We start from the raw sequence: 26,032 nt of genomic DNA on the forward strand, positions 1-26,032 counted from the left end.
ACAAGAGAAGACTCTACACATGGACATCACCAGATGGTCAACACCGAAATCAGATTGATTATATTCTTTGCAGCCAAAGATGGAGAAGCTCTATACAGTCAACAAAAGCAAGACCAGGAGCTGACTGTGGCTCAGATCATGAACTCCTTATTACCAAATTCAGACTTAAATTGAAGAAAGTAGGGAAAACCACTAGACCATTTAGGTATGACCTAAATCAAATCCCTTATGATTATACAGTGGAAGTGAGAAATAGATTTAAGGGACTAGATCTAATAGATAGAGTGCCTGATGAACTATGGACTGAGGTTCGTGACATTGTACAGGAGACAGGGATCAAGACCATGTCTTGATCTTCTTTCCCCATGGAAAAGAAATGCAAAAAAGCAAAATGGCTGTCTGGGGAGGCCTTACAAATAGCTTTGAAAAGAAGAGAAGCGAAAAGCAAAGGAGAAAAGGAAAGATATAAGCATCTGAATGCAGAGTTCCAAAGAATAGCAAGAAGAGATAAGAAAGCCTTCTTCAGCTATCAATGCAAAGAAATAGAGGAAAACAACAGAATGGGAAAGACTAGAGATCTCTTCAAGAAAATTAGAGATACCAAGGGAACATTTCATGCAAAGATGGGCTCGATAAAGGACAGAAATGGTATGGACCTAACAGAAGCAGAAGATATTAAGAAGAGATGGCAAGAATACACAGAAGAACTGTACAAAAAAGATCTTCACGACCAAGATAATCATGATGGTGTGTCACTGACCTAGAGCCAGACATCCTGGAATGTGAAGTCAAGTGGGCCTTAGAAAGCATCACTACAAACAAAGCTAGTGGAGGTGATGGAATTCCAGTTGAGCTATTTCAAATCCTGAAAGATGATGCTGTGAAAGTGCTGCACTCAATATGCCAGCAAATTTGGGAAACTCAGCAGTGGCCACAGGACTGGAAAAGGTCAGTTTTCATTCCAATCCCAAAGAAAGGCAATGCCAAAGAATGCTGAAACTGCAGAATTGCACTCATCTCACACGCTAGTAAAGTAATGCTCAAAATTCTCCAAGCCAGGCTTGAGCAATACATGACCCGTGAACTTCCAGATGTTCAAGCTGGTTTTAGAAATGGCAGAGGAACCAGAGATCAAATTGCCAACATCCGCTGGATCATGGAAAAAGCAAGAGAGTTCCAGAAAAGCATCTATTTCTGCTTTATTGACTATGCCAAAGTCTTTGACTGTGTGGATCACAATAAACTGTGGAAAATTCTGAAAGAGATGGGAAATACCAGACCACCTGACCTACCTCTTGAGAAATCTGTATGCAGGTCAGGAAGCAACAGTTAGAACTGGACATGGAACAACAGACTGGTTCCAAATAGGAAAGGGAGTACGTCAAGGCTGTATATTGTCACCCTGTTTATTTAACTTCTATGCAGAGTACATCATGAGAAACACAAGCTGGAATCAAGATTGCCGGGAGAAGTATCAATAACCTCAGATACGCAAATGACACCACCCTTATGGCAGAAAGTGAAGAGGAACTAAAAAGCCTCTTGATCAAAGTGAAAGAGGAGAGTGAAAAAGTTGGCTTAAAGCTCAACATTCAGAAAACGAAGATCATGGCATCTGGTCCCATCACTTCATGGGAAATGGGTGGGGAAACAGTAGAACAGTGGCAGACTTTATTTTTTGGGGCTCCAAAATCACTGCAGATGGTGACTGCAGCCATGAAATTAAAAGATGCTTACTCCTTGGAAGGAAAGTTATGACCAACCTAGATAGCATATTCAAAAGCAGAGACATTACTTTGCCAACAAAGGTCTGTCTAGTCAAGGCTATGGTTTTTCCTGTGGTCATGTACGGATGTGAGAGTTGGACTGTGAAGAAGGCTGAGCGCCGAAGAACTGATGCTTTTGAACTGTGGTGTTGGAGAAGACTCTTGAGAGTCCCTTGGACTGCAAGGAGATCCAACCAGTCCATTCTGAAGGAGATCAGCCCTGGGATTTCTTTGGAAGGAATGACGCTGAAGCTGAAACTCCAGTACTTTGGCCACCTCATGCGAAGAGTTGACTCATTGGAAAAGACTCTGATGCTGGGAGGGATTGGGGGCAGGAGGAGAAGGGGATGACAGAGGATGAGATGGCTGGATGGCATCACTGACTCGATGGATCTGAGTCTCAGTGAACTCCGGGAGTTGGTGATGGACAGGGAGGCCTGGGGTGCTGCGATTCTTGGGGCCGCAAAGAGTTGGACACGACTGAGCGACTGAACTGAACTGAACTCAAGGCAGACACTAACTAACCAACAGTAATGAATATTTCAGAATTTGTAGGGCAACCTCCAGTTCACCCCTCAAAAAAAAAGGATCTAAACACAGATTTAAACCACAGAGTTACTGCATCACCCCCTGCCTCTAACAGCTCTGCCTGCCAGAGCCAGACGGACCTGACACAGACGCCAGAGCGTCCTCGGGCAGGACTTGCCTCTGGGTAGCCCGCGGCAGCTCTTTAAATCTGTCAAGGAAGACACAGCACCTCCCAGTTCATTTCCCCATTACTCATCATCACCACCATCGGCGGTGGCAGTGGCACCCACAGATGTCAGGAATAGAAATAAAAATCTCCTGCCGGTGCCTTGCTGGGCAGTTCTCTTCTGCAGAGGAAACTCTGAGATGCTGAAAAAGATTCCATTTCCTGTAAGTTGTTTTGCTTATTACAAAAACTGTCTTATGCACTCAGACTTGAGAGTCTTAAATAATTTATTTTCTCCTCTTTCAGATCTCTAATGAAGGGGTAACTTGCCAAACAGTAAGGAATACATTATTGGAAAGTGAAAATAAATCTAGGCTGATTAGAATGAACTTATCAGTAAAAGATTGAGATTGTAAACATACCTAGTTTTTAAAGGAAAACTCTGACTCTGAAGGCACTGATTTCTCATTTTGAGGTTTAAAAAAAAAAATCTACAAAAATAGCATAGTTGCAGCAAAAGAGAGAAAAGCACTCTTCGTTCCACACCTCAAATCCATCACTGGACTCAATTTTCCTTTTCTTCCCTTCCCACATGAATACACCATTTTTATATATATTTAATTTATAGTGGACACAGAGTTGATCTAAGAAAGGATTAGGATGCTATTACCATGTACAAATGTAATTATCCATTTAGAATATATATTAAAAATTCTTTTGAAATCACAGAAGGTATAAAATAAAAAGAAAATCAATGTGTATTTGATGCCTAAATTCAATTTTATTATTTATAGAAATCTAAAAATTGGTTTGTAAGCAAATTGCTTGGTACAAAAATGTATCACTTTTCCTTTAAGCCTCAAAAAGCTTTTCAGAGAAAAACATGCATACTCATACTTGCAAATTACTCAAAATAACTTTCCCTTCCATTCTGGTGGATTCTGAGACAATCCAGACTTGGGATTCCAGCTTGTCAACTAACAGATCTTCTTTCAATTCAATTTCTTTTCACTAAATCTGTACTCCACAATGAACTGTTGATTTATAGACTCTATTCCCAAGGCTTTGGTGAACACAAAGATGATTCTGGGTGTTAGGATGGGGTACAGACAAACAGTATCACCAGAGGCATGGAAACATGAGATGAAGTGGAAAAGCGTGCGTCAAAGCTGGGGAACAAGTGGATCTTTCAAAACATGGATACACAAAACTAAATGCAAAATGCAAATGATCACATCTTAACTAAAGTTAACAGTCATTGAATCTTTGAGGTGTTATTGACATTGTGAAGAACAATTTGCATTTGAGCATAAACATTCTAACGGAACATATCTAGTGGATAATATAAATCATGACAATGGGAAAATCTTTATATTTGGCCTTGGAGGTTGACAGTGAGATTCTTTATTCTAACAGACCAGAACATAAGTGTTACAACAGTTCCAGCCCATTACATGAAGGCCATATTTATCTCAGTAGGTTGAATGGTCCCACCTCAGATTAAGTGGTCCAAGGCATACAGTATTCTTCTTTGCTTCCCAATGGACCTACACATGTAGCCATCTCCTTTAACACACCTAATGCCATCTACAACACAATTCCTTCTGTCTAGTGTCAATGCTTCTTTCTTTCAAGGGGCCACTCTGGAATTAATACATCCTCATTTATAAGGTAGAGAAATCCCTGTGGTTCACCAAATCTGGGTCACATTCCCAGCATCAAGTCCATCTTTCAGCTGAGTGTGAGCCCACAGTTGCCCCAGTGGTCATTACATCGTCTCTTCCTTCCCCATCTGCCCTTCCATGGAGCACACAGGCCCCTCAAGCACTCCCTTCTGAGGAATTAGGGATGTGATGGGAACAGAGTCAGGTTTAGAGCAGCTGTTGCAACTAATCCAACACAATAAGGAAACTGAGCTGGGCTGGGGATGTGCTTTCCTCCTTGTGCTCTTTGGGCACCATCCCACCAGCCACAGCGGAAGCCAGCGAGCCCCCCTGTTCTGACAGCCCCACAGGCTCTGATGGGATGAACAGCCACAGAGGGTACACCCGAGGCCCATGAGCCAAGTCTGGCCCACAGATGTGATGTGCTTGGCCCCAGCAGTGTTTCTAAAAAATAGACTCTGTTGCCAGCTTATAGACCTTTGGTGATTTCACATAAAACTCTAGATTTCTGGCTTCACTTAAAAAATATCTGAAGCTCTGGCAGCACAGGTCTGTGTTCCCCACAATAAATAATCGGCTGGAGCTGAGCTGCCGCTGCCCTGTCTAGGGGACACGTGTTCCTCAGCTTCCCCCCTCAACCCCCATCAGTTCTGCTCATCCACACATCCTGCCTGGCCTTGGTGGCATTTCAGCCTTTGACCCTTCAGAGGAATCCAGGATTAAACCTTAAGTGCCATCCTCCCTGCTTTTCTTATTGGTGCCTCCCAACAAACGATATTTCCTTCATTTGTATTCTAAGGTTGAAACTGTATTCTACGATTGTTTTGAATTCTCATACCACAACAGCAGTAAAACACAATTTCTCACAAATAAACTACCAGCATGTTACAATATGTGCTTTTCCACAGCCTCCATGTCATCTCTTAGTATTAAAGAAAGGAAAGCTTCACCAACACAATAAAATGTTAGGAGGTGGGGATTACATTTCCTTCATTTTACAACCAGAGGAAGAAGACGTCTTTGCCTTGTGGTCACTGGCGTTGTGCAGTTACACGATGCCACTTCACTACTGTGACTGGGGGGAAGGGCAGAAGTTATGCCAAGGGCAAGTCCAGAAAAGAGACCAAGACCATCCTCTGCGTGGCCAGCCTGGCAGCTTGGACCCAAGAGGGCCAAGCGGCTCCAGGCTGACGAGAGTGGGTCAACAGACACCTCAGTGGAAAATATTTTTCAGCTTCCCCAGAAAGGGCAGTCCAGCTGAAAAGCCTTTACATGAGATTTTTATTGCTATACATCATAGTTGGCCCTGGACCCCTCTGGGATCTCAGAGCCCAGTCATTTATAAATTTGCACGGCACCCTTACCCCATCAGCCCTGAGCCTACAAGCTGCAATCCCAGGTTCCTTCTCTCCTCTTTTGCCCACTTCCTTCCCTTCAAGCACATCTCTTACAAGACCTGTCTACTCTCAGATACTGCGGACTGGTTGAAATCCTTCCATTTCAAGGTCAGTTGGGCTTCTCTCTTCACTGACATGGGCGAGTTTTAATCTGTTATGCACTGAGGCACGCATGTCGTGTGTTTCAGCTTTCTTTTTAGGGCAGGGTGGAGAGGTGAAGGTGGAGAGTGGGCAGGAGTGGGAAAGCAGAGAAAGGGAAAGGAAACATTTTCCAATGGCTTAAGTCTACTGCTCTGGGTGGGAAAAATTACAGAGAGGGAAGGAAAACCAATATTAGGATGTGAGGACACAGGACCGGGTGGCTGGGACCCATGTGCCAGGTAGAAGCTACTGGTGACATAATGCACCCTTTCTCTTGATGTGTCCAAGGCACCAGAGAAACTTTACCCAAACTCCAAACTGATGCCAGTTAGAGGGGAAGAGACTAAAGAAGCACAGTAATGAGCATCAACTGTGCACATCTGTAGGATTTTCCCTACTTGCACAGAGTTTTGATAAACTGCCAAGAACAGAAGTCCCTCCAGTGCCTATTAAAATGTACAGCAGGGGCTCTGGCCCTAATAGGTCTATCAACGCCATGTCACCTTCTCATGGGTGACCTCAGTGACGGCCCGACTGCTTCCTTCAAGGGAAGACTCAATTTAGGAAAGAGCTCCAAGTAACTAAGAGTCCAACGGAATAATAAAAAGTAGGCATCAATGTAAAAAAATAGCCTACCCTCTCCAGTATTAGGACTTTCGAGTGACATTTTCAATTTTTTTTTTTTTTTTATAGTGACTTGAAAACTGACTCTGAAAATAGTTCCAAATGAAGACTTACAAAATCTGTTGGGTAATGAATGGCTTAGAGTGGCCGACAAAATTTCTTTGAGGAACTACCCTCATTTAATGTACACATTCTGGTGTGCTTGGCTCATAAAAGGCTCACTGATTTGCGACTATAGTCACAGATCACATAAACTGCTCTACTGAAATTCTTCTTAAAATGAATTGCCTCACTCCATTTTACAAGGAGTCAGCATGGACTCATTCTGAAGGCTCATGTTACACAGATTTCTCCTCTTATGCCAAAGTCACTATTGCTACATTTTACCAGTGTACTAGGAGGCCTGGTAATTAAAAGTTAAGTTGGGCTTGTCAAAATAAATGAGCAGGGTACATTTGGAGATGAGGTAACCTTGGTTGATTTGCATTACAGCTTCTTTCTTTAGTCTTTAATTCACCAATAACTTGGGAAAACACCGCACTTGCCTACACCCTGACACACACAGCCAAATTTGTACTGGGATACATTTTCACTTTAAAAGCCTAGGCATAGATATTGAACTTTCTTTCCTTCATATAACAAGAGTTCAAAAAAAATCACAAACTGCATACTGGAAGGCTTGGGTGGAAAAAAGTAGAATATATGAAATGTCGTCCCCAGTTGGCTCAGTAGATTGGCTGGCAAGGAGGCAACTCATTCCAAATGTTGGATTCAGTTTCTCTCACCCTTTGATTCAACAGTGGCCAGAGGCATGGCAGTCACTGAATGCCTAGTATTGAAGCAGAAAGATGATAGAGGCAAGAAATTTCTACTGGAAAGAGGTAACTGAAGGAGAGCCAAGAAGTACACATGGGGAGAAAGGGGAGGGAAGCACAAGCTGTGTAGATCTCATCCTTGTCTTCATTTACGGCATGTTCCTGAGAGAACACGTTAGGTTAGACCAACACTACTCTCCAGGCCAGTATGGGGGGAACAGTGCAGAAAAAAGGGCCATTACCATATACTGTGGTCATTTGCAGCAACATAGGTAGAACTAGAGAGTCATACTGAGTGAAGTAAGTCAGACAGAGAAGGAGAAATATCACATGGCACCCCTTATATCTGGGATCTAAACAGAAATGATACAAATGAACATACTTAAACGAAACAGAAAGACTCACAGACTTAGAAAACAAACTCACGGTTACCGGAAGGGTGCAGGGAAGGGATCGATAAGGACTTTGTGAAGGTCGTGTACACACTGCTATATTTAAAATGGATAACCAACAAGGACCTACTGCATAGCACAGGGAACTCTGCTCAATGTTACGTGCCGGCCTGGATGCGAAAGGGGTTTTGGGAGAGAATGGACACATGTATACGTATGGCTGAGTCCCTTCACTGTTCACCTGAAACTACCACAACATTGTTAATTGGCTACACCCCAATACAAAATGTTTTTGGTGTTTAAAAAATACTCAGGAGCCTGAGTCACCTAACTGAGATCTTGTAGATGAGGGAAGTGTGTGCAGTAGAGCTGAGGTCTAAGCTGACAGCTGAAGAAAGTGAGGGCACAAATGGTGAGTGAGTCGATGGGCCAGGAGGAAGCATTCTGGGTAGAGCTGCTGTACGGGTGGAGGCTGGAGGTGAGAAGAATCCTGAAGCAGGATTTCCAGAAAGGTGAGTAACACAGATTTAACACTTGCTGCTGTTTTTGCTTCAAAAAATGGGTCTTGAAGGGTGATAGCTGGGGTGGGTCGATAAGTGGGCAGGAGAATATTTCCAAAGTCAGAGTATAAACAGAGCATGTGCTGGAGTAACAAATTCTCTGGCATGTCTGGAGAAAGTACAAGCAAGTATTTGCTATCAAACAGGAGGTTTTAATGTAATGTATTGAGCCCGCTCCAGATCCAGGAAAGGGGAGCTGCATTTCCAGTTTGAACAACCACAAGGATTTATGAAGCCAAACTTTGTACCAGGAGTAGGTCTGGGTGCTCTTACATATACTCTCTCACTCACAGTTCACCAAAGTCATAGGAGACAAATATCTTCACAATCTCCTTCATGGAACAGAGGAAACCAAGGCTCAGAGAGGTGCTGTGGCTGCCTCACATGCAGCCAGGGCTTCTGGTGGTAAGTTCGCTTTTTCTCCCTTATTTCAGCTTACCCAAACTGCAGGGGTAAAGTATGGGGTTAGCTGCAAGACTGTACAGAAAAACTGGAACAAACTTTTTGGCCAACCCAATAACACTTCACTTGCATCAGACATTTTACTTTTTCAAAACACCTTCAATATCTTTTTTTTCTTAATCTTCAATATATTTTATCTGACTTTATTACAAGTCCATGAGGGATAGAGAGGGTGTATATCACAATTTGCAATCATATCCTTCCAATTTTAAAGATGGTAAAACTCAGGAATGTTTCAGCTGAGGTGATGTACTCCTACATAGATAGGGACCAAGCAAGCTCAGACAAACCACTTCCTGGGATCAAGCTCACAGCTCTTCCGATTTGCATCTTCAGTTCAGTTCAGTTCAGTTGCTCAGTCGTGTCTGACTCTTTGAGACCCCATGGACTGCAGCATACCAGGCCTCCCTGTCCATCACCAACTGCCAGAGTTTACTCAAACTCATGTCCATTGAGTCGGTGATGCCATCCAACCATCTTATCCTCTGTCGTCCCCTTCTCCTCCCGCCTTCAATCTTTCCCAGCATCAGGGTCTTTTCAAATGAATCAGTTCTTTGCATTAGGAGGCCAAAGTACTGGACTTTCAGCTTCAACATCAGTCCTTCCAGTGAATATTCAGGACTGATTTCCTTTACGATGGACTGGTTGGATCTCCTTGCAGTCCAAGGGACTCTCAAAGAGTCTTCTCCAACACCACAGTTTAAAAGCATCAATTCTTCAGCGCTCAGCCTTCTTTATAGTCCAACTCTCACATCATACATGACTACTGGAAAAACCGTAGCCTTGACTAGATGGACCTTTGTTGGCAACTAATGTCTCTGCTTTTTAATATGCTGTCTAGGTTGGTCATAACTTTCCTTCCAAGGAGTAAGCGTCTTTTAATTTCATGGCTGCAGTCACCACTGGCAGTGATTTGCATCTTAGACTGTCCTAAAACATGACTGTGTCTCTGAACCATGTAGGCCAGAATTCCACAGGCATCCTCAGTCCTGAGCTGTACTGCTTTGGGTATGCAAGAACTGGCTCTTTCCTCTCTCCAGTAGAGTCTAAAGAGAATGGTAGACATGATCATCTTTAAAGGAAAGTATATAGACCTTTGTGTACCTAACATACCTATCCACAGGTATCCCTGAACTGGCCTATAAAGCATTATATTCCATAGCCAGTTGGTTTAATACCTCCAGTTCATCTTCAAAGAAAATTTGATTATGACCATCTTTCCTTATGTCTTATTGGAAAGGCAAGCAAAACACCACTGTATAGGCTGTGTTTCTTTGTAGTTTTTTAAAAAGAAAATGAAGTATATTTGATTTAAAATATGGTCTTATTGTAGTTTTGAGCCCTAGCCTATAGTTTAAAATTCTTACAAATGATTTGGGGGTATTTCATTATTTTTAAAATCTGACACTGAGAATGAACTAACTTATAGCAGAATTTTAGAGCCTGAAAGGACCTTCATTTTTAAGCCCTAACACAATGGTGCTTTTAAATTTGTATTTGTGTGTGTGCGTGTGTGTGTGTGGCGGGGGGCAGATTTAAAGTGAATTTAATATTTAAAATTCTTTTTGGAAGAGGAAGAGAAGAATCCATGCTCACAGTACCTACACAAGAGAAGATAAAAGAATGTAGAAAAAATATAAACATATGTAAATACAAGAGAATATATATTGTGTTCAGTGCTGGCTGCCACTACTTAAGAAGGCCACAGGCAAACTGGAATATACCAAGACAGAGTGAGGAAGTCATGACAGCCAGTGGCTGGCAAGCTCTGCCTCACATGGCATGGCTAAAGAAATGTCTAACGGGGAGAAGAGAAAAGCACTCCTCTCTCTCTAAGAGCCTAGAAAGCCATCAGGTAAGTGGAGGACTTGCCTTCAAGGGTAAGAAACTTCTTTAAGAAGTTTCAGGGATTCCAGTCTCAGTAAATACTTCTTACTAATGGTGTTTGGAAAGGGCATGAATGGAATGGGCTCCTTGATAAGATCACAACCACCCTAGCAAGAAACTATTCATTCAGAGGTTTGGAGGGATTCTCTGAGGGAGAAAGATAAGAATCTTGCATTGAAAGAAGGGACAGATGACCTTCTAAGTCAGAGATTCTGTGAGGCCCAAACCAAGACCTCAGGATGGTCCTGACCAACTCTGAGCCCTCTGCAAGGTTGCCACCATGACAACCTTTGTCGAACTTCTACCCTATTTCATCTATCATCCTGATCCTACCAGGAATGTAGATGAAATGTGGAGGTTAAGGGAGAGGAGGAGAGCGAAAGAGAGTCAGAGAGTTAGAGTGAACATAATTTTTAAAAGTGAACTGGAATGTGGTTCATTCAGTGAGAATATGATTTACTCTCTGTTGTACATGAAAACATCAATTCCACACGGACAAAACTATGACCTAATGAGGCCCAAACCAAAAGAAAATGTCTGAGGAGGAAAAGGAAACATTTCCAGCACTGGGAAGTTCAGCCTGGGTGTCCGCCAGCCATGTCTTACACTGACTCCTGGAAAGCAACTATGGAACTAGATCCATTACTCAGTTATGCACCGGAAACTCTCCAAATCCAAGTTCCAGATTTTTGGCACACCTGAAGTGGTCATGCTTTCCTCTTGATTCTGCAAAGATTGCTTGATTTTTACAGTGGATTTATTTGGCAATTGTTATTGAGAATGTATGCAACACAGATGACAATCCTGATTCCCGTTTTAGAGAGCAATAGACATAACAGCAATGTGTACAGGAGCACTAAAGACTACATCAGGTGTCCATCATCTTGGCTTCCTTCTCACACTTCTCATTGTGAGGATTAAACTTCTGAGTAACTCTAGGCCAGTGGTTCTCAAAGTTCAGCCTGCATGAGAATCAACCAGAAGGCTTATTAAAAACAAGTTGCTGGGTCCAATTGCCCAAACTGTAGCTCTGGGCTGGGGCCTGAGAATTTACATGTCTAACAAGTTCCCAGATGATACCGATCCTGTTGGTCCCAGAACCACATTTGAGAGCTACTACCTAAGATCAATGGCTGGTCCCAGCCCCAGCTACATCTGCACTTAATTAAAAGATGGTGACCTCTTCCCCACATCCCCCATCTCCACAGATGTTAACTTCATTATATAGGATCCATGCATAGTGCCCTTCTGATTAAACTTCCTCAGTGGACTCAACTAAGCATTTCCCATGAAGACCACCCAGAAACCTCAGAAGGTCTTCAGTCTGTGTGTGTGTGTATTTTAATTCTCAGTGCTATGCAAGGGACAAGACATCGGCCTACCGAACCCTACAAAATTTGGGCCTTGGTTACTTTAAAAATTCCTTTCTCCATAGCACTTCACAGCAACAAAGATGTTCTACGTTTCTCCTGTTAATGAGATCCAGGTTTAAAATTTCAGAAGGAACCTTTTCAGAGCAAGAACCCCAACTTAGGGGCATCCAGTCACTAGAACCATAATGCAGTTATGTTTATTCATAAAGTTAAGTCTATTCATAAAGAAGGAAAATGAAATGCAAGAATCGAGTAAAAATTAACTTAAAATTCAATGCTTATACAACATATATGCATCATAAGATATATAAAATTATTATTTATTGAATCTGAAGCAGTCCAAATGATTATACTGGCTAACTGTAAAAAATAAAATCCTGGTCATGTATTTTAAATTATAATGTGCTTATTTTTATTAAATCCAAGTTCAGAAAAATAGATTATTATGGATACTTGTCAATTCTTCCAATTAAAATGTACCAACTTAATAACCAAAAGAGGAAATAAAGTCTCTTAAAATAAATATCTCTTTTTTTTCTGAAGAGGAGTAAAGTTGCATGTTAAGGTGATTAAGAAGGAAGAGTGGGTTAAATGTCTGTAGTAACCAAATATTTACACATCTGTACATACAGAAAGAATATGATTTAGCAAGCACTGATTGTTTCATCCAATGGTTTTCTCTAGCCAAATTTACTAAAGATAATTAGAGGAAGGCAAATGAACAGAATCTGCTTCTAGTTTAGGTGAGGTATCGTGATTAAAAGTGCAAAAATGAACATTGTATACTATACTAATGCACTTCCAATGTATGTCATAGTATGTCAAGAAAAAACACAAGATGAAAACACAAGATTACTGTTAAGTACCTTTAAAGGAATTCAGCTAGGCAGTGTAATCCTCAGTTTTTACAATATGCTGCTTTTTAACATAGTATCTTACACACAGTAAATACTTAATACACTGTTGAGTTCACTTCCAGACTATGATCATTGTTGGGTTCTACACTAAAAACTGTGGTATTGTCTGAAATCACAAATGTTGAGATGACTATTTTTCTTCAACTTATAATAACTTCAGGTTCAAATATCTTCTTCTTGCACTGTTTCCCTCAGAAGTCTTTTTTTTGAGGAAAAGTCAGTCTTTAGTCCTTCTTTCAGAAATTATCTGTTGATGAGGGTTGTGGAAGTTTGGTCTGACTCCCCAAAGTTAAAGCAGAGATTTTTTTGCCATTAAGCATATGGAGAGAGAATAACATTTGCAGGAGGTGGTGTGCGTTTTTTCTCTTTGGCATCACAGAAGGACACCAACTTCATTCTGTAATTCACCAGCATAAGCAGGAAAGGACTGAGTGCAGAGAAGCCTGAAGAGAGGGCTGTGAGAACAGCTGGAAAAAAGACACAGGCTGCCAAGCCTTTCAAGAAATAGACTAAGATAAAATGAGAAATCCAAAGTGGAGTGATCAGCCACATTAATAAAATACTAAACTTGGCCCCTCTAAGGATTTCAATTTCTGAATCATCGTCTCCAATCCAGATGTCACCATATGTCATCTTCTTTCTCTCTGAAAGCAGAAAAGACATCCAGAAACAGACAAAGACTAAGGTGGCTAAAGGAAGAATATCAATCAGAACCAAAAACACTTCCTCATAGTAAAACTCTACTTGCTTGTTTCCAAAGTCAGTTAGGCAATCCCTGTGAATCCTGTTTGTTGACAAGGGGTCTGTATCATTTCCTGCATTCAGGTATTCTGATTTCCTAGTATAGAGTAAAACTGGGAGGTATACTGCCACGCCTGTCATCCAAAGTGCAGAAACCACCTTTAAGGAATGCTTCTGATGGTCCGGGTTTGGAGGCTCACTCAAGGGGCGGACAGTCTGGTACAGCTTCTGGTGGTAGAGCAATGCAAAGTGTAACATGAACCAGATGGCCAGGGATGTCGTCAGAGCTGCCGTGAAGCGCAGAACTTTGCAGCCAGCTGAATCCAACATGCAACCAGAAGAATAAACAATTTTCATGACATTCACCACCAGGTTCTTAATGAGGTGGACAAATATAAGACTGAAAATCAGAAGAAAGGATGTCTCTAGACGTCCAGTCATACACTTCCTTGTAGAATAAAATAAACACAGGTTTCCGATAAAGCTCACAAGGATTAGCAGGATGCAAGTGATGATTTCAAGCACATCCACAGAGGACTTCATGGTAAATGGCGAGTCAGTGAGCTCAGATGGCTTCTTCTTCAGTTTGAGTCATAAGGCACTTGGAAAGCTTTTAAGAAGTCTTTAGTAAGAAGACCTGGGTTTTTCGAAGCCACTACATTGACACACTCCTCCACTGGTGTCACTCTAATAGTTCAGAGATGGTTTGTAACAGAATTATGTTTGTTCAGTGCTGGGCCACTGGAAACAAAACAGCTTCTCAAGAGGATTCTGTTTTATCATCTCTCGGGATTTAACTATAATGAGAAAGTTCTAGGTATCATCACTTAATTAAAAGTTCTCAGAAATGTATTTATAGCACTGTAATGCAATTTCCTAGATACAGTGTGATACAATTTCCAACAACCATGAGGGAGAGAAGAAAATTAACTGTGTGACAACAAAGGAAAGGTGGCCAGAGGTTGAAATGACCCTCTCGACTCAAAAAATATTACAGAAGTGGGGGTGTTTGAGTAACAGTGAAGGTTTCCAAATAACAAAATTATGTATTACCAATGACATTAATAACATGATAGAAATTTATGAAGTATAGCAGTTTTCTAATGTTTCTACCATTTTTGCAGAACAGGAGTAGTATTACCTGTTCTGATGATCTCTTGGGGGTTGTTAGGATTACAAAAGAGATGATAGAAAATACTTGTGAGGTCATAGGGAAGGGAATAAAGACAGGGAGAGAGGGAGAAGGGAAGAGAAGGGAGAAGGGAAGGGAGGAAGGGAGACATTTTTACAAACGTGGGCACTATGTCCAAGACCAAATCTTTAAACTACTGGTTAAAGAAACAATCTGATGTTCAGAAGTCATTAGGGAGACCACCACTCAACCCTCCACCTCTGCACCCCACTGCCAATTGAGCACAGGCAGCTAGGAAAAGACTTCTGCCCTCAGTATGACTACAGAGTACAGAGCAAGGACAGAAAAACAGCAGTGAAACATGCTGCTCAAGTAATCACTTTCTGGATGAATTCTGTTGGTCATTCCCAGGACAAACTATTTTCCCTCTATTCTATATGCTTGTAAATTTCATTTTCAATCATCCTATCTTGTACTGTCGCATCACATGCTTCCCTCTGACCCAGTGGTGCTCTGGAGCCAGCTTACACTGACTTGAGCAGCTGTGCGCATCTCTTCCCAACTCTGTGACCAGCGACTATGGAGCAGTTGCTTGGAAGCTTGAAACTGGGTATCCCGGAAGTATTTACACGATCAGATCAGATCAGTCGCTCAGTCGTGTCCGACTCTTTGCGACCCCATGAATCGCAGCACGCCAGGCCTCCCTGTCCATCACCAACTCCTGGAGTTCACTGAGACTCACGTCCATCGAGTCAGTGATGCCATCCAGCCATCTCATCCTCTGTCGTCCCCTTCTCCTCCTGCCCCCAATCCCTCCCAGCATCAGAGTCCTTTCCAATGAGTCAACTCTTCGCATGAGGTGGCCAAAGTACTGGAGTTTCAGCTTTAGCATCATTCCTTCCAAAGAAATCCCAGGGCTGATCTCCTTCAGAATGGACTGGTTGGATCTCCTTGCAGTCCAAGGGATTCTCAAGAGTCTTCTCCAACACCACAGTTCAAAAGCATCAATTCTTTGGCACTCAGCCTTCTTCACAGTCCAACTCACATCCATACATGACCACAGGATAAAACCATAGCCTTGAATAGACGAACCTTTGTTGGCAAAGTAATGTCTCTGCTTTTGAATATGCTATCTAGGTTGGTCATAACTTTCCTTCCAAGGAGTAAGCGTCTTTTAATTTCATGGCTGCAGTCACCATCTGTAGTGATTTTGGAGCCCAGAAAAACAAAGTCTGACACTGTTTCCTCTGTTTCCCCATCTATTTCCCATGAAGTGATGGGACCGGATGCCATGATTTTCATTTTCTGAATGTTGAGCTTTAAGCCAACTTTTTCACTCTCCTCTTTCACTTTCATCATCAGACTTTTTAGTTCCTCTTCACTTTCTGCCATAAGGGTGGTGTCATCTGCATATCTGAGGTTATTGATATTTCTCCCGGAAATCTTGATTCCAGCTTGTGTTTCTTCCAGTCCAGCATTTCTCATGATGTACTCTGAATATAAGTTAAATAAACAGGGTGACAATATACAGCCTTGACGTACCCCTTTTCCTATTTGGAACAAGTCTGTTGTTCCATGTCCAGTTCTAACTGTTGCTTCCTGACCTGCATACAAATTTCTCAAGAGGCCGGTCAGGTGGTCTGGTATTCCCATCTCTTTCAGAATTTTCCACAGTTTATTGTGATCCACACAGTCAAAGGCTTTGGCATAGTCAATAAAGCAGAAATAGATGTTTTTCTGGAACTCTCTTGCTTTTTCCATGATCCAGCGGATGTTGGCAATTTGATCTCTGGTTCCTCTGCCTTTTCTAAAACCAGCTTGAACATCAGGAGTATTGCTGAAGCCTGGCTTGGAGAATTTTGAGCATTCCTTTACTAGCATGTGAGATGAGTGCAATTGTGTGGTAGTTTGAGCATTCTTTGGCATTGTCTTTCTTTGGGACTGGAATGAAAACTGACCTTTTCCAGTCCTGTGGCCACTGCTGAGTTTTCCAAATTTGCTGGCATATTGAGTGCAGCACTTTCACAGCATCATCTTTCAGGATTTGGAATAGCTCAACTGGAACTCCATCACCTCCACTAGGTTTGTTCGAGGTGATACTTTCTAAGGCCCACTTGACTTCACATTCCAGGATGTCTGGCTCTAGGTTAGTGATCACACCATCGTGATTATCTGGGTCGTGAAGCTCTTTTTTGTACAGTTCTTCTGTGTATTCTTGCCATCTCTTCTTAATATCTTCTGCTTCTGTTAGGTCCATACCATTTCTGTCCTTTATCGAGCCCGTCTTTGCATGAAATGTTCCTTTGGTATCTCTGATTTTCTTGAAGAGATCTCTAGTCTTTCCCATTCTGTTGTTTTCCTCTATTTCTTTGCATTGATCACTGAAGAAGGCTTTCTTATCTCTTCTTGCTATTCTTTGGAACTCTGCATTCAGATGTTTATATCTTTCCTTTTCTCCTTTGCTTTTTGCTTCTCTTCTTTTCATAGCTTTTTGTAAGGCCTCCTCAGACAGCCATTTTGCTTTTTTGCATTTCTTTTCTGTGGGGATGTTCTTGATCCCTGTCTCCTGTACAATGTCATGAACCTCATTCCATAGTTCATCAGGCACTCTATCTATCAGATCTAGTCCCTTAAATCTATTTCTCACTTCCACTGTATAATCATAAGGGATTTGATTTAGGTCATACCTGAATGGTCTAGTGGTTTTCTCTACTTTCTTCAATTTCAGTCTGAATTTGGCAATAAGGAGTTCATGGTCTGAGCCACAGTCAGCTCCTGGTCTTGTTTTTGCTGACTGTATAGAGCTTCTCCATCTTTGGCTGCAAAGAATATAATCAATCTGATTTACACCATGGAAATCAGCAAATGCTGCAACTCAGGGCTTTTGGTGGGGGAGGAATTGTTTCACTAGGACAATACTGGCCTGACCAAAAAATACAGAATAGAGTGATAAGATATGAGCTGGTATTTTACCTACATAATGATAAGATCAGTATTAGCTATGGTTTTTCCAGTGGTCATGTATGGATGTGAGAGTTGTACCATAAAGAAAGCTGAGCACCAAAGAATTGATGCTTTTGAACTGTGGTGTTGGAGAAGACCCTTGAGAGTCGCTTGGACTGCAAGGAGATCCAATGAATCCATCCTAAAGGAGATCAGTCATGGGTGTTCATTGGAAGGACTGATGCTGAAGCTGAAACTCTAATACTTTGGCCACCCGATGTGAAGAACTGACTCATTAGAAAAGACCTTGATGCTGGGAAAGATTGAAGGCAGGAGGAGAACGGCTTGACAGAGGATGAGATGGTTGGATGGCATCACCGATTCGATGGATCTGAGTTTGAGCAAGCTCCGGGAGTTGGTGAGGGACAGGGAAGCCTGGCATGCTGCAGTCCATGGGGTTGCAAAGAGTCAAACACAACTGAGGGACTGAACTGAACTGAACCCTTTCAATAAGGGTATGTGTAAGTGGTTTATAGCAGTGTTAACAAGTAGGAAAGTTGGACCTTACAATTCCACCCAAGGGAGGTAAGCTTGGGGGCTGACACTTCCTATTAAACTCCTTTTCCCCAGTTGGCAGTTAAGACAGGTAGCCAACTCAGTCCCCACACCACATTTTTCTTCCCTAAGAAACATCCATTACCTCAGTGTCAACTGCAGTCAAGCAGGCACCTCTGAATTTATAATAATAACAATAATACAGTAATAACACAATAATATTGCTCATATTGGTTACCATTTATTTAATATAAATTTGGCCAAACACTGTTTTGGTGTTCTGCTTTATAAATGTGATCTCGTTTAATCCTTAATATCATTCTTATTTCACTAATGAGACAGTAAAAGACCAGAGAGGAAAGCAAATTGGTCAAAGCTGCTACAGGAATCAAAGTCAGGTATGACTGATTCTGAAACCACTGGTTCTTAACCACCACCTCTCCACAGTGCTGTCAGACTGTGGGTTTTCTGCTGATGGTTCTTGACAGTTTCCTAATCATTTACAATTGGTACACCCAACCTATAGAGCCCATAATATGCACCTCTTGATAAGAGTTTTCTTGGGTTTATAATACACAAGTCATGTAGATTTTTTGGATAGCAGTCCCTCCCTTCTCCTTCAATAATAATAACATACATTAAGGGCATTTACACTCTTGAATATCATAAAGATCTTTAAACATTCTGTACACCAGTTCAAGATGCCTTACATGAAAGAGAAAAGGGTTGATACCAGCAGAAGAGAGGCCCCCATTCCTGACCATATTTAAGCAGAGGCACAATGACCACCTGGACTGAGTCTGTAGATTCTTGAAAAACAACCCTAAATAGCAGACAACATACAGCCACCTTAAGATTTAATTTTGCAGTAGGGAATTAAGAAATTGTCTATGTGATGCAATTTTTCAAATATGCTGACATAGTAACAATTTATGGCAAATACTCTCAGAGCTGAGGTCTAAGGGTAAAAATGTTTTTTAAACCCCCTTCTCTAAAGGCTTACATAAACATTTGTTTTTGAAAGGATTAGCAAACATGTAATATGTTCCTTGGCAGCACAGCAAAAGTGTAAAATATAAATGTCATTTTTTCCCTTCAAGGTTATTTATATATCTTGATGGGTGTCTATTAAAAACAGCACACATTAAAATATAAGGGGAGTAAAACTGATCTTTGTGAACGTTGTCTTGACTGATGGATAACGCTTTTGTTAACCATGGCACAGTATGGCTAAGGAGGCACCTCTGTAAGACTGCCTCACTTGGTTGTCTACCGAGAACTACTGTGTGTCCAGCTCAGCACTGGACTCCAAGGGTGGTGCACAGAAATGGAGGCCGCTGTCCCTGGCTTCAAGAGGTGTGCGGTCTAGTCGTAAGCACACACTGAAGTTTAAGGCTATGTTAATATATATTATTTATATTACATGAACGGGGCTTCCCAGGTGGTGCTAGCGATAAAGAACCTGCTTGCCTGCCAGTGCAGAAGACATTAGAGACGTGGGTTTGATTCTGCAGTCGGGAAGATTCCCTGGAAAAAGGCATGGCAACCCACTCCAGTATTATTGCCTGGAGAATCCCATGGACAGAGGAACCTGGTGGGCTACAGTCTGTGGGGTTACAAAGAATTGGACATGACTGAAGGGAATTAGCACACACACATGCAAACCTACTATATATACACATACACACACACGTATATATCGTTTAAAATAAATTTAAATAAATTATTTACTAATAACTAATAAATCATGAATAATACAATGTGATAAACTGTGTGGTCATGAGTACAAGAATAAAACACTCAAGAGAAGGGAAGACCCCCTGTGGCCAGATCCATTTTTAATCTCCAGTTCACAGGAAAGGAAACTGAAGCGTGGAGACCCAGCAGGAAGAGGTGGCACAGAACCTCAGACCTTTTGCTTTCAACAGATCTTTTTGAAAGAGAAAGGGAAGGGGGAAAGCAAAGCTGACTGACTTGTGAAGCAGAGGTGTTAAGAAACCTGGGTGCCAACCCCAAGGCTCCCCCGGAACTGCGGTGATGAGCTGCTGACGGCAGAAAGCCCCTTTCTGAGAGGCAGGAATAGGGCCCAAAGCAGGGGGGCCCAGGAAGCCCACCTATTATCCTCCTCCTCCAAGGACTGCATCCTCCCTTAAGGAAGGTAACCGTCCTGTGTACATTTCAAGGAGGAAAGAAAAAAAAAAAAACTGTTTCCTTTGGAAACTAAACACTGGCTCTGCCAATCCAACTTCACTGAGGTCATTTGAGAACTGAGGAGTTCAAAGGTTCTCTACAGCTTCGATTTACTTTGGCATAAGATTTAACAGAAAAAGAACTAAAGGAGAATTTATATGGCCCAGGCTGTTTTCCAAATCGCAAACTGCTAAAGTTATTTAGAATTTACTTTAACTTGCAATCACATGTAAAGTGGCTCAGATGTAAATGCTTTCCGTGTGGCTTAAGGCAATCTAGGTTTCCTCAAATGCACATGTGCGATTCTAATAGTAAAGATCTGGATTCGAAATCTCAGAGTATTTACTTTGGGTTCCTCATGATTAGAGGCTGCTGTTAACTTTATGCAATGTCGGGTGGGAGTAGAAGAAATAAAACACGCTGCCTTCATTTGGGCATTAAGTTCTCACAGTAGCGCTAAGATAAACAAATCTTGCAGGCTGAGGGAAGGGCATTTACTCCTTTAAATTGAGTATGTAATACAAATCAATGTCTTTTAAGAAGAGATGCCTGAAACTTGATTCTAAGTCTGGATCTACAGGAGGGCACCGATTTATTGTGATGATCAGTATAGCATGTATGGGGGAAGGGCACACTTTCTGCATGGCGCTGCTCTTGCCAAGCAGGATAATCCACTAAGTCACAGAGAGATGCTGCTTGAAGCTGTCTGTGGCCAGGAACAAATTGATATGTGCATTTTTATATAGAACGAAATGGAGGAAATTACCAAATCCTTTATCTCGTAATCAATGGCTGCCTGTAGGTTGTTTTAATTCTCTCCAAGGCAGTGATTTTGTGATTGGCCTGGGTAAGACTGAAAACACCCTAGCTCCAAATTGGAAGTGACTGGAGAGCAACTTCAGGCTGGCTGGGGCCAGAGCAATTAAATGGTAATTGCCTTTTAGATATACTAATGTTGCTAATTATATTAGTGTGCTAAGTGCTGGGAAATGTGAGTAAGAGCTCCAGGCCACTCTGGTGGGGAAAGGGAGCTCGGATTGATTAAGCCTGGCACTGAGCTGGACCCTGTGCATATGTTCTCTCCTCAAATCCTCTCAGTAACTGAAAAGGAATTGCTAGCTTCAGTAGAGCTGAGGAACTTGCCTGCTTGGTTTCAGTCGTGCCTGACTGAATCATGAGTCCCACCAGGGTTACGGGGCTCCACAGAGCAGGGGGTGGGCAGGGCCTTGAGCGGGAATGGGGACAAATACTGGATTCAAAGCTGAAAGAAATGTGGTAGCAGAGAAAGCTGAGAGAATTGGAGAACTAGGCCGTGAAGAAACAGTCTGCTGGAATGAGGACCATGGTGGGGGTCTTTCCTGCTGCATGTAGAAAGAAAGGGCCCAAGATGGGGAAGATTTGTGGGCAGAATCTGGGGGAGCCTCCCCATCAGAACATAGGAGGGGAGGAGCTGCCATTGCCGAGAAGAGTGGCCCCCATGTCTGAGGCTGAAAGGCCTGCAGAAGCAGGAAGTAAAGTGGAGCGGGCAGTACCTGCACAGGACTTTACTCTCTGGGGCAGCCTGTGAGAATGGCCAAGTCTGTCTGCGGGAATCCGAACATGTCCCTAGGAACCTACACACGACACTCCCTAGGCCAGCCTCTGAGAATGGCAAAGTCTGTCTCTAGGAATCCGAAGCTATAAGACCTGGGTTAAATCACGAACAGACTGTGAAAGGTTTGTCAGGTCATATCTGCTCTTAGCCTCAGATTCCTAATAAAGGTTTCCCAGAGACAATGAAAGTCGCTCAGTCATGTCCGACTCTTTGCGACTCCATGGACTATACAGTCCATGGAATTCTCCAGGCCAGAATACTGGAGTGGGTAGCCTGGAGAATCCCATGGATAGAGGAGCCTGGCAGGCTACATACAGTCCATGGGGTTGCAAAGAGCCAGTGAATTGACTTAGTTAGTTAATGAATTCACTTAGTTAGTGAATGACTTTCACTAACACTTACATATTGGCGTTCTCTGGTGGCTCAGCTGGCAAAGAATTTGTTTTCAATGCAGGAGACTTGGGTTCAATCCCTGGGTTGGGAATGGCTACCCACTCCAGTATTCCTGCCTGGAGAATTCCATGGACTCTACAGTCCATGGGGTTGCAAAGAGTCGTACATGACTGAGCGACTTTCACTTTCTTTTAGAGACAATGAAATATATATAGTTCTATGTGTATGTATATAAGTGTGTGTATAAACAAGCATACCCATATGTTTGTATGCATATGAGGTGTGTGTATGGTGTGTGTAATAAGGTTAGCATAGGTCAAATGAAATCATGAACCCAGTCTGAAGGCTACAAAGTCTGGTATAACTGCCAGCTTTTGTGAGTACTTATTTCCTAAAATCGTAAGACAGTCATAGAGGTGCTTTTGTTTGTAAGTGGAAGGTGCTACATGGCTCTTTGCCAAAGGCTGGAATTCCAAATGCACTGTCTCTGCAGCCTAAGCTCAGTTCCTTGGCAGGCAGTTGTGGAAAACTCCCCCCAACCTCTCCCAGCTTGACTCCAGCCCTAAGTCCCTTGGTCTATATCTCTACTCTATTGTCTAAGGATTAAACCCATCAGTCTTGTCTTTTTGCACCTGACCACACACATCCTCAAGTCTCACCAACCCGACAAATATAACCCATCCCAGGGACTTTCCTAGTGGTCCAGTGGCTAAGACGCTGTGGTCCCAATGCAAGGGACCCAGGTTCAATCCCTGGTCGGGGAACTAGATCCCATATACTGCAACTAAGAGTTCACAACTGCAACTAAGATGGAAGATGCCCCATGCCGCAACTAAGACCCCGAGCAGCCAAATAAATAATAATCAAAAAACCCCATCCCAGCTTTGGATTCCATCCCATCTCTTCTCTCCTTTCATCTGAACATCTCAAGAGGGGCATCTGCATTCATGTCTCTTTTTACTTCTTAACTCACCACAACTTTCTACTTCTTCTAAGGTCAGCTTCTACTAATAAATTCAGTAACACCTGGACTTGTCTGATATTCTTCCTCCTTTTCCTTTAAGGGTCTAATAAAAAATTAGGTCAAAGGTCTTGGTCCGCTATTGCTATACACAAAAAACTAATACAACATTGTGAATCAACTATACTTCAATTAAAAAAAAAAGTCTCACAACTGTGTCAAATATCTGAACAAGAAGAAGCTGAACACAGATGCTTATTTTTTTAGATGAATTAAAAGTGGTGGGTTGCTCTAGGACATTTTTCAGCTTCAAATCATCTAAAATCAATCAAGAGACGCACTACAAGTCGTCACCAGTTTCTAGCACCATCCTAGGAGCTATGGCAAATAGGGATTATGTTTTCTTTCTTCCTTTTCCCCTTTGTACTTAAGTCATGTTGGATCCTCAGTTTAAACACTCAGGCTTACTTCTAGTTCCACATTTTTTTCCCTTTTCCTGGGCCTGACTCTTCCAGGTGAGGTAAAGGGAGCAAATTTCAACCATCGGGCCCTGGTCAGTCTCAGCCTCCTCCCACAGAGTCTCCCAGGGAAGGAACTCTGTCACTTGCACACCACATCCTTTCTGGGAAGCAATGACAGCGGGTAGAACAGGCTACACAGCATGGATATGTGACTTCCTGAACTGTTGGCAGTAAGTGCAACAAAGTTAGGGAGACAAACAAGAGAAGCCATGGTACCTAGAAATTCAATGTTTCAAACATAGCTTCTTTTCCTCTCAACCATATAGTTCATCTGTGACTCAAATATCAAACTTTCCAAACTCCATCCTCCAAGGTGAAGATAGTTGGAGCACAAGTTGCTACATTATTCAACTCATGTGCATGCCTTTGTTATCATTATATCATTATGGCGGGGGTGGGGTGGGGTGGGTGGGAGCACTTCCAAGGCTTCTGAGCATGGTTCTTGCTCAGTTTAGCCTCAGTTGGACTGCTGCTTCACTCGTCAAGCTCCAATTGAGTCCTTGGCTCGCTCCCTTATTACCTAGTCACATGTCGACATTCTCCAGTTTCCTCCTCTCCAATTTAAGCTGATTCTGCACTTGGTAACCAGTACACGTTCCTATGAGTTCTCTGACTTCACACATTCCATTTCTACTGATAAGCCTTAAAATTTCCCTGCTCGAACTCACTTCAGTTCTCTTTAGTCAGCAGTTCCCTGCACATCTTTGAGCTTCACAGAGGACAAACCTGGCTCTCCACCATCTGCTCCATTCCTGGGGTCAAAAAATACCCCGATTTCTGAATTTCCAAAATATCCCCTGTGGTGATTTATAGTGGTAATCCTTGTACCTCAGAGGACAATGACATTTATATTCACCTCACACTCTTGACAGATCTCTACTCCATCATCCAACGATCACAGGCATGTAAGTGATAGAGACTCGAATCCTCATCTGTAAATAGGAATTTGACCTCTGAGGGTTTAAAAAAAATTTTTTTTAATTGAGGTATTGTTGACATACAATGTTGTGTCAGTTTCAGATATACAGGGCCTCCCTGGTGGCTCAGATGGTAAAGAATCTGCCTGCAATGCAGGACACCCAGGTTCGATCCCTGGGTTGGGAAGATCCCCTGGAGAAGGAAATGGCAACCCACCCCAGTATTCTGGCCTTGAGAATCCCAAGGACAGAAGGGCCTAGTCCATGGGGTTGCAAAGAATCAGACACGACTGAGTGACTAACACACACCTAGCCCATATACAGCAAAGTGATTCAGTTAGATATATATACAAGTATCTGAATATATATACCTTTTTCAGATTCTTTTCCATTATAGGTTATTACAAGATATTGAATATAGTTCCCTATGCTATACAGTAAGTCCTTATTGTTTATCTGTTTTGTATATAGTAGTTCAACTCTTTGTGACCCCATGGACTGTAGCCTACCACGCTCCTCTGTCCATGGGATTTTCCAGGCGAGAGTACTGGAGTGGGTTGCCGTTTCCTTCTCCAGAGGATCTTCCCGACCCAGGGATCAAACCTAGGTCTCCTGCATTGTAGGCAGACGCTTTACCATCTGAGCCACCAGGGAACCTGTAGATAGTAGTGTATATATGTTAATCCTAAATTCCTCATTTATCCTTTGCCCTTTCCCCTTTGGTATCTGTAAGTTTGCTTTTGAAATCTGTGAGTCTATTTCTGGTTTATAAATACGTTCATCTGTATCATTTTAAACATATTCCACATATAAATGATACCATATGATATCTGTCTTTCTCTGCCTGACTTACTCATCTTAGTATGATAATCTCTAGGTCTATCCATGTTGCTGCAAATCGCATTATTTCATTCTTTTTATGGCTGAGTAATAGTCCTATGTACCACATCTTCTTTATCCACTCATCTATTCATGGACATTTAGGTTACTTACATGTCTTGGCTATTGTAAACAATGCTGCTCTGAACACTAGGGTGCATGTATCTTTCACATTAGAGGTTTATCCGGATATATTCCCAGGAGTGAGATTGCTGGATCATATGGTAACTCTGAGGGTTTTGTAAAGAGTTAATGAGATCACAGAGGCAAGGTCCTCAGAACAGTGCTCAACAGAAATTAGTTGTTATTGCTTTTATTATTATTTTTACTACAGATCTACTACAATATCCCCAGTGATAATAAAAAAAAATTACTCAATGTATCAAGGTCAGTGATGATTATGAGATCAGGATTCTGCAGCTGGAATTGAAAACATTCACACATGTTACCCTCCATTTTCCATTGTTCCCAAACTGTATCCATCCTTCAGTGCTGGAAAATTACAAGGGTCACC

General features: G+C 42.1%; 2 protein-coding genes across 9 annotated transcripts in view; both read right to left on the bottom strand.

Moving 5' to 3' along the window:
• Positions 1-26,032, bottom strand: part of SNCAIP (synuclein alpha interacting protein) — a 258,415-nt gene that overhangs the window by 78,790 nt on the left and 153,593 nt on the right. The window lies entirely within an intron of this gene.
• ANCV1R (ancient vomeronasal 1 receptor) lies at positions 13,005-13,976 on the bottom strand. The gene has a single exon (NM_001367924.1). The coding sequence runs from the start codon at positions 13,974-13,976 to the stop codon at positions 13,005-13,007; it is 972 nt and encodes a 323-aa protein (NP_001354853.1).

This window comes from Bos taurus, chromosome 7, assembly GCF_002263795.3.
Source record: "Bos taurus isolate L1 Dominette 01449 registration number 42190680 breed Hereford chromosome 7, ARS-UCD2.0, whole genome shotgun sequence".
Lineage (NCBI taxonomy): Eukaryota > Metazoa > Chordata > Mammalia > Artiodactyla > Bovidae > Bos > Bos taurus.